The sequence below is a fragment of the Frankliniella occidentalis genome, unplaced genomic scaffold (genome assembly GCF_000697945.3).
Source record: "Frankliniella occidentalis isolate FOCC.00 unplaced genomic scaffold, Focc_3.1 Scaffold351, whole genome shotgun sequence".
Taxonomy (NCBI): Eukaryota; Metazoa; Arthropoda; class Insecta; order Thysanoptera; family Thripidae; genus Frankliniella; species Frankliniella occidentalis.
In genome coordinates this window covers 102739-112394 of record NW_026267474.1, presented here as the reverse complement: position 1 = coordinate 112394, position 9656 = coordinate 102739, and the positions used below count along the sequence as shown (strand labels likewise).

At 42.2% G+C, this 9656-nt stretch overlaps 1 protein-coding gene across 2 annotated transcripts in view; it reads right to left on the bottom strand.

Moving 5' to 3' along the window:
- Nucleotides 1–9656, bottom strand: part of LOC113213638 (glucose dehydrogenase [FAD, quinone]-like) — a 40547-nt gene that overhangs the window by 15758 nt on the left and 15133 nt on the right. Inside the window, exons 2-3 of one of the 2 annotated variants that reach the window (XM_052274203.1) lie at nt 6138–6366; nt 1844–2033 (exon numbers count right to left, since the gene is read on the bottom strand). In XM_052274203.1, coding sequence (XP_052130163.1) covers nt 1844–2033; nt 6138–6366 — 419 coding nt within the window. The remainder of the gene's footprint in view (nt 1–1843; nt 2034–6137; nt 6367–9656) is intronic. The other variant, XM_052274204.1, reaches the window with a different exon arrangement.

Below are 9656 nucleotides of genomic sequence, written 5' to 3'. Positions count from 1 at the left end.
CCCCCCCCGCCATTTCTAGCAGATGAAACTAAATACTGTACTTTTACGAAATAGCCTATAGAGACCAAAAGTGGAATTTTGGTGGAAGGAACGTGGATTTCACCTGGACTTGTAACGTGGATTCAACGTCGAATACCCATGTGACACCCACGTGGATTTGACTCCTTTCTCCACGATATTTCAACGTGGAAACCATGTTGATTCAAAATCCTTCCTCTTTTCAAACTTGGGGGGGAGCTGCACTCGGAACCTTTGAGCTTGAAGTCTTGTACCCTAGAGCAACTGAACCTATTTCGGATCAGCCCCTAGTTCCGATCAATAAGACCTACACACGCTCCCTTGATGAAATGTATTGGTGTTAATTTTGGGGGGAAATGTTTGTCGTTTTCTACCAGAAAACAACATTGCTTTGTCCTAGTGCAGCCCAAGCGGCCCAGTTGAACATTGACATTCATCGTTAAGGAGGTGGGAGAATGATGTGGTTTATTCAAATTGACATTACTTGGCATGTTCGCATAATTTTGCATGAACCCAGGTATCATGTCAGGTTAAAACGCGGGTGGAGGTCAAAAGTAACAACTTTTTAGGTCGAGTTTTGCGAGCAGCTTCGATTTAATGATGGTCGAAACTATTTTGGTGCTAACAACTTCGTTTTGTCACAGGATATTTCAAAGGGTTGCTTTAGGATCCATACTTGGTCATCCTGGACAATCTAGGACCATATTTGCCAATTTCACTGCACTGGATACGTAGATTCTGACTATAGATTCCACGTGGATACCACGAGATTTTCCCATGGGGTGAATGATCGAGTAGATCATCGACTGCCAAACGGTAGTACACTTCACGTAGAATGCACATTCATTCGTCCACCTACACCTGAAGTATCGACATAGAACGATCCTGGCATCCCCGGAACTGCAAAAATAATTTTAGTATGGTGCTAGTTAATTTTTTTTTAAGGATTTAATTTTGTTAACTTCTTTACAACAACTTGATACCCTACCGGGAATTGAACCTGGGACTTGCTGTTGACGCCTCTAACCACGACGCTGCCATAACAACTTAGGAGGAAGACTGAAACCTATCAGAAGCATCTATAAATCCCAACCACGTTGCATCCACATGGATTCTACAAGTGCCTACTAGGCGCTGCCGTTGGTCGCCCTGCCCTCCCAGTATGTTCTCTACGCCACTGTCCCGCCGAATTGCAAGATTTCAAAGCAACCAAAAAGAACAAGCAGCAAATAAGAGAAAATAAGAACATTGCTCTGCCCTATTCACAAATTTGTATCATCTGCTTTCAAGATCGATTCCTTTTTTTTTTTTTTTTTTACAGATAATTGTATCACCCAGCAAAATCGTTTCTCGTTTCAAGTAAATCTTTCGTAGTTCCAACTACAGGCTGACACAGGACCAAATTTACTTTTCAAACAAGCTGATATTTTCTTTCAAATAGGAGAAAAATCTTAATCCGGAGACAATATTGCCTTGTTTCAATGGTAGATTTAATCTTGTGTCAGCTTGCACTTAAATCAAGAAGCTATTTTCCTGGGTGTACTCCTCGTGGTCCCCTTCAATTCTCAGGCACTGCCTTAAAACACTCTGTTCCGAAGGTGAAGCCCTAGAATTTTCACCGGGTATGCAAGGGGTTGCTTTGGATTACCAGACGACAATTCTCAGGCTTCCTACAGGTTTTCAAGGCGGAGTCTGATACATCAAGGGTCGATATAGAACTTAAAATAGATAATACAACCTTGAAATCCAAGAAAAGCCTTTACCGTGTTGAAAATCAGGATGGTCGAGAACCGACATTCGCAAAGAGGAAACGGGGATCAAATACCTATACGTGCTCCAGCGCTCTCCGTCTTTCGTCGACGTCTGCACGAAGGAGTGGCCCAGTTGTGACTCTCCGTTCACGTCCAGGCGGAAGGGGAGCCCGGTGGCCTCCATGGCCTGAGACAGAACCTGCAGCGAGGGGTGGCGGAAGCGTTGCCACGACACGGGCTGTGGTCCAACCTGGGAGTGGTAATCTGTGCCCGGCGCAGATGGCATAATGTAGCGGCACTAATACCACCATTCAGGGCTCCGTAACTTATTACTCTTCTGTCTTGTTAAGATTTAAAGTTATAACTTCTAACTTTTACTGTAGTCCTTTAAAAATAAGCTAGTTACATAGAACGTTTTCCACAGTATGTACGGTTAATTTCGGACATACTTCAAAATAACGATAAGTTTAACTTTAGTGAGCCCTGTGTTTTGATACGTTTAGGGGGGTTATAACTTAAGTTGACCGTTTTGGCATTTTCTCAAAAGATATTTTTGGGGGGTCTTAGTTATGTGACCGTTGGCAATGTGTGAGTGAATTTTGTTTCCCCGCACCTGCCCTGCACCTCATTAAACAAAGAAACAATATCAGAATGTATCGGAATGTATACCTCTGGACCCATTTTCATAATCTTGGCAGCCTGCACTCTCATTTCCCTATGGATGTGCTATCCGTATGTTATGGAGAATTTTGTGCTAACGTATTATGGATCACAAATTATTCATAATATGGATAGCAATTGTCCGTATTACAGACAATTTGATCCATATTACAGATATGTCCGTAATACGGGCAATTTTATCCGTATTTTGTATAATTTGTGATCCATAATACGTTAGCACAAAATTCTCCGTGAGCGTGTCCATAAGGAAATAAGAGTGTGAACCTACAGGAAAGCGTTTAACCAATATTTGTCGGAGGAATCTTGCGCGCGAGCTTCCTAAGGAGGCAGACCTGTGAAATACAAGGGCTTAGGAGATATTTTATTCAAAAAAAACTACGAATCGCAGTAATATAAACGACAGACCATTTTATGAAGAATAAATTGGGCCAAAATTTGGAGTCTGCACATACAGGGAACGTCTCCCTGTATGTAACATTTTTTGTCATTGTCGCAGGTCCATCTGTTCGGCACAAATCGTGCACGACACGACAAGGTGCAACCGTCCACTTCGAAGCCAAGAAGACCGGGTTCCCGGAGGTGTGCACTGTATGTGCATGAGGGATTCTCAGAATACGGGCCGTTTAGATTCCGCGGCCCTTCACAACTATGTGATATGGTTTTAAAAGGGTGTACCATCTAGATACTCGAAAGTACTAACATTACCTGGTGCAAACCTAAGAATACTGCAACAGTGGGTGACTAGAGCAGTTTAAATGGTCAAAATGTGAACTCCAGTACGATCCTAATGTCCGAGTTCATGCGGACTTTGCCAAATTCCGGACAATTTTAAGGGAATAGTCATCTAAGGCACATTGCATTTTTGGAGTGACTTATCGAGGGAACGCAAGGAATGAATTTCGATGTGGAAATATTTTTCTATATTTCGTCACGAGACGACCAAAGTCGTTCTCACTAACTATTTCAAAAAGCAACGGAGCTCACAATGTTTGCACTGACGTCAAACTGGGCAGAGGTAGAGTAACAATTCTACGCCCACAGTACTTCTCTGTGGGGACTATTAATGTTCCCCGAAGCAATTGGCAGAGCTCCTACTTCGTCATCGTGAAAAACTGTCTGCAAATTCGAAAGTTGGCTTGTACGCTTTTGCAGTGTGAATACCGTGTCGCCTCCACACAGGCACGATTGCGTCAAATCAAATCCCTCTTTCGCTGAAAAGGAAGGTTTTGATGTGCTGCTTCTTTTGTGGCTAAGCGGATCCTTGCATCTGCATCCCCGGATTAGTAATGCTTCAATTAGTACCTTCTGACTTGTGAACTCCGTATCCCCTTCTTTAGGTCTGACCTTTGTTTAATAACTTTTAGGTACAGGGAACGCATTGTAATGACCTAATGAGGAAATATGTAGTCAGGGGTTAATTTAGAACTGTACATTATGAGGTTGGGCATCTGTGCAGCAGTGTCGGGGCGAAAAACAGGTTATTTATTGCAATGTTCTAGTCATACTAAAACGCATAAAATGGGGATGACTGGATGTAGAATATGAGTATAACACACTAGTGGAGCAAACAAAAGACCAATTAAAAGGTGCGGGAGGCAATACTTGAGTTTCATTATAGATTGAAAGTGGCCATAATGTGGTCTTTTAACGTTGTACTAGAAGTACGTGATTTGAACTATTGCCACTTCACACATATCCTATTTGAAGGTAAATAAAACCATTGCGACCAAAAAACCTAGCAAATTCGACAAAAAATAACAAAAATTTTAGGAACTCCCCAATGGCCCGTATTCTGAGAATCACCCGCATACGCCTAATTGTGGCCCAATTCATTCTTATGAACAGGATGTTTCGTTTATAACGCTGCGATTCGTAGTTTTTTTTTTTTTTTTTTTTAAAAATGCCTTCTACACTCTTGTCGACCCTCGTATTTCACAGGTCTGCCCCTTTTAAACACTCAACAGCTTTTCTGTAGGTTCAGGCTGCCAAGACCAAGAAAATGGGTCCAGAGGTAAATTCTGATGTTGTTTCTTTGTCTCGATACCTTAGACTACTGAAAGGGACGCAGTTCAGACGCCCGATCCAAGACTAACGAAGTTCAGACGCGCGATCTGAAAGACACGCAGTTTACCTCTCCAGAGATAGGAACTGCATGAGTCTTGGAACGGGCAGCTGAACTGCGTGCCTTTCAGTCTAAGGTATCGGTTTAATGAGGTGCAGTGAAACAAAATTCACCCACACATTGTTAATGGTCATCTAACTAGGGCCCCCAAAATTATTTATTTTTTCAGAAATGCGAAAATGGTCAACTTAGTTATAACCCCGCTTAAGTAACTAACACTCGTTCGTGTTAAGATAAGTTACGGAGCCTGTCACATGAGCAAAAACAAATGTGCAACTTCACATCTCTCAACAGGGCAAATCGACATGTCTCCGTATAAACCGATAGTTCCAGGCAGATCCGTACAGACACGCAGTTCAGCGGGTCCCCGTATAACGTCGTAAGTGCTTGAAAGTCACTTCTGAGATGTAGCGCTTCAAAGTTTTGGATTTACATTGCGCCTTATGGGCGGCTGGATTTTCAGACCAGAATTACTTTTGAACTAATTTACATATCGAAATGCGTTTTTCGCTGATCGATAGCCCTTGGTTTCCTCTATCCGACGCACTTCATAACTCGAAATTTTCAAAAACATAGTTACGACGCTATACGGCGGCCTGCTGAACTCCGTGTTTGTACCGAGCCCTCGGGAACTGCGTGTTTACATGGATCCTTCACGAACTCCGTGTGTATAGGTTTCAATTGTCGAAATGCCTTTGTTAGAGAATAGCACAAAAGCGAGGTGTGAAATTTACGACGTGTGATGTGATTTAGTACCTAGTTCCGTAGAAACATCTTTAACACTAATAACACTACTAATCGTGAGACCAAGCAACGTGTTGTAAGTGTGAAACGAACCTCCTCTCTTATTCTTGTGACAAACGTATGTGAGACTGAGACATGTGTGGCATCAATATTCTGATTTAGGCACACGTACACTGTAAATCCTTGGTGTTGAGCAGGTACGCGAAAAAGTCACGTGACCCAAAAAAAGTAGGCGACTTAAGTCGACTACCTGCTAAACAGCTTGCCTTTTCCGAGGTCTGGGCTATTGAACCCAAATACTCTGGATATCATTGGAGCCTGTAATACGTGGACACCTCACGTCTCGGATCAGTGGGTGACTTTGCGTTTATATCACCCCTATCACTCTCACATGCGTAAAATATGCTCCACTGGTATCCAATGCATTTGGGTCCAACAGCCCAGACCGAGACCTTGGGAAAGGCACCAATCTGGTTTATGGTTCAGGCGGCTTTGTCGCCTACCTGCTCGACACCAAGGATTTACAGTTAAGTCTTGCAGTTGCAACATCCAGAGAAGTGAAGTGCACTACAGAAACCATCGTACAGATACTTCAGTGACAGCCATGATACAGTTACAAGATTAATTGTCATGCATCTATCACAACCAAAGTTTAGTTCTCACGACCATCGTAATGTTGATTCAACTATAATTTGATAGCTGTCCCTGATTTGAAGCATACCGTTTTTCAAGCAGGTAGAGTAAAATCAAGCACTGTCTACAGTATGTTTTTCTTATTTTCCAAGCGGCTTTTCTCCTTTTTTTTCCAGCAGTGCACAAACCGGTGTCCTGCGCGATGGCCGGGTCCTGGTTGCTCTCGGCGCGCTTGTACAGAGCGAGCATGTTGGTGGAGTTCCATCCCGAGTCACCCGTGGCCTTGGCCCAGTCGTCGTAGTCCACTGAGCTGCCTCTGATAAACATCATGCCGTTGATAGAGGAGCCGCCGCCCAGGACGTAGGGCACCGGGAAGGAGCAGCCCGTGGCGTTACAGCTCTGGGGCTCGGCCGTGGACTTTAAAAAAACAGACGAAAACGAATCGACCGTTCAGATTGAGGTTCTTTATGCTGGCGAAAGAAACAGTCGTAAATAGGCCTTCGGCCCCTAAAGTCACAAATCCTACTTCCAAGGGTTTTATTTTGACGAGTTGACCCATCAGAGACCATGAAATATCTGAGAAAAAACATTATAATGGTTCGGGGTCATTTCCGTGTGGAAAACTCCCTCCAGCACCTAAACGGTGAGAGATAGAGCCCGCCCTTCTGCTTCAGAAAAGCTATCTAGCGGGCTTATGCAAACGATCTCGTGTCTGTGTGTCTGTCTGTGTGTCTGTCTGTTCCACTAGAAGGAGATGTGCTGGAGACTTCAAATTTTCAGGGTATCGTAAGATTCACTCCTAGAAAACGAAACGCCTACGGCAAATCCCGGCTACCACCCCTAAGGGGCTGAAAGGGGTTATCAAAGAAAGTGAGGTAGGTCAAAAAAGTCCATAAAATATATTTTTTTATGATCTCCTAAAGGGTAACTTGTCAAAGTAGAGCTTCAGGACAAAAACTTCGTCCGTTTGGCTCTATCTCTAACCGTCTAGGCGCTGGAGGGTCTTTTTTGACAAAAGTAACATAAAAACTGCTGTGGTAAACAATTATTGTAGAAGAAGGCGTAAAAACCGCAAAATAGGAAAGAAACTCCACCCCTCCCTCACCTCAAAAAACGTTATCTAGGCAGAAGGCACGCCAAAAACGCCGTCTTGGTTTTCAATCAGTTCGGGTAAAAACAAGACGCTCCCGTGTATTTTCTCCATAAGAGTTGCTCGGCTGCTTGAAAACCAAGACGTCGTTTTATCCGTGGGGTGGGTTGTAGTCGCGGTGCTTCACCGTTACATTCCTTTCTCGTGTCTACGGGGCAAATGTTAAAGACGACGGGTTTTAGCGGGCCAAAAGCCGGTTACATCATCTTTACACATCAAATTTAGCAAATCAATTTTGCTGGAACGGGTTTTTGAAATACTCGAAGACAAAGTTTCTTGGGTAATTCACTGTGCATATGTGATGCATTGGCTAACTGATGTGACCCTTCCGGAAGGGAAATGGGAAAATACTACTAATTTTTGGATGTCTGCAACTGCACACCACAGCACAAAATATAACAAAATTTTGTTATCAGAAAAGAAATATTTGTAATGCGACGATAAGAAAATTTGTAACATCTTCTGTTACAAAACTTTGGAACCAAGAAGCAAATACTTGTAATCCGTTGTTACGAAAATTTGTAACCTCGTATGTTACAAAAATTTGAAATCTTGTAACTGAAAAAACTTTATATCAATGTTACAAAATTTTGCCCTGATTTTTTTAAAGTGTCTATCGCTCACACTGTTTCTCCAAAGGCAATGAAAGTACTACCTTTTGTGACAACGATGCAAGAAGTATTACCTTTCCAGCGGCAACGAGTGGGTCATTGCCATTCCACAGGCAGTGTTCATTGCCAATTTTGGCAATGAGCTGAAATAATTTTTCAACGTTCTTCTTACAAGGAAAGGTTTGCCGGTGATACAGTCAGATTTCAAAGGCACTTCAAATAGTAGTCGTTTGCACACCTAGATAAGGATTGGTACTGGTTTTAGCTGCCCGTAGGGGGTTTGGAGGTCATTTCACGTGAATGTCATCAAAAATTTCCTAAATTCATCCCTTTTCTGACATCTTTGCATGCTCATATCCCCAGAATCGTTTGAGCTAGATTTTGCAGGTAATTATCCTTCAGTTAGTACTTTCTACGAAAAACATTTGAACCAAATCAATGGGGGTCACCAAAACGGGTCTAGGATCGCAACCTCCTCTCGGGACCCGTTTTTGCGACCCTTATCGATTTCGTTCAAATTTTCTACAAGTAAAGAACGTGCTAAGTTATGATTTCCGTCAAAATCTGGGCGCTGTAGCTCAAACGATTCTTGATATATGTGCATGTAAAGTTAATAAGCAGGCTACAAATTTGGCGAATTTTCAATTAAATTCGCGTAAAACGACCTTCAAACTGCCTATGGGCAGCTACAACCAGTGCAAAACCTAATCTAGGGATGAAAACAACAACACTTTAAAGCGGCATTGAAATCTGACTGTCACCGGAAAACCTTCCCTCGTTAGTTATAAGCAGTTTCCACACTGCCGATCTGTCGGCATTGAAGGTTCCTCGCCAAAACTGTGGCGATGAACTTTAATTGCCGGCAGTGCGGCAGGGTATTCGAATTGACGATAAGTTTAAGGGGAACTTAGATATTTTTTTTCCGACCATTGCCAATTTTGGCAATGGATACTGCCTTTGGAATGGCAATGACCGACTCATTGCCGCTGGATAGGTATTACTTTTGTTGGCTGAGCGATTAGCGAAGCCCATTACTCCACTGACCGAAAAAGTTTCATTCTCTATGTCTGTTTGTCTGTCTGTATGCACGATAACTCGAGAAGGAATTATAGGGTATATAAGGTATTATAAAAAGACAGATCGAGTTCGAAAATGAGCGTTCCAGCTCAAAAATTGACTTTAAAAAAAAAAAATCAAAAACCACAGGTCGCAAAATGTATTTTTTATCGAATATTTTTTATGGGTTTGTAAGGGGTAGTTCGTAAAAATAGAGGTCTCTGGGAGAAAAGTTTGTCCGTTTCACTCTATCTTTTACCGTTTGGGTGCTAGAGATCATTTCTTAACGAATATATGGTGCAAAAGACCGATTGGTCTATTAAATCGTAAAACAGGCTTCATATCAAAAAATTGAAAAGGGATTAGTACTTTAACCACACATTTCGCGCCAAACTACACCATCTTTTAGGGTCTAGATGCCCTGGATTATCCACTATGACTAAACCGCGCTACAACGTTGATTTTATAACGATAGGGTATTTCAATGGAGCGCGGGGCGGTGGTAAGATAGACAAAAACGGAAGGCATTTGTTGGGGACTTTTTACTCTACAACAAATGCTGTTAGCATAGCATACCCGGGTGGAAGGATCTTCACTTAGACTATAGTTTAAACTGTAGTGTTGAATCTGAAGTCATCAAACTCCATTTAAACTGTAGAAAAAAGTCGGTAATTTCTGTAGTTTATTCACGACTGCAGTATTGGGCTTTTGTAAACAGTTAGTCTGCAGTCAGACTGCACTTTTTATGTTGTTACATACTAAAGTTCCAATTTGCACTTGCGAGTTTAGTTAAAAGACATTATACAAACAAGTATCCATCCGTTGTTTAACTACTGAGTAAAAGTGTATTCTAAATTACACAGTTAATACGCTGGAATAACATTCTAAAC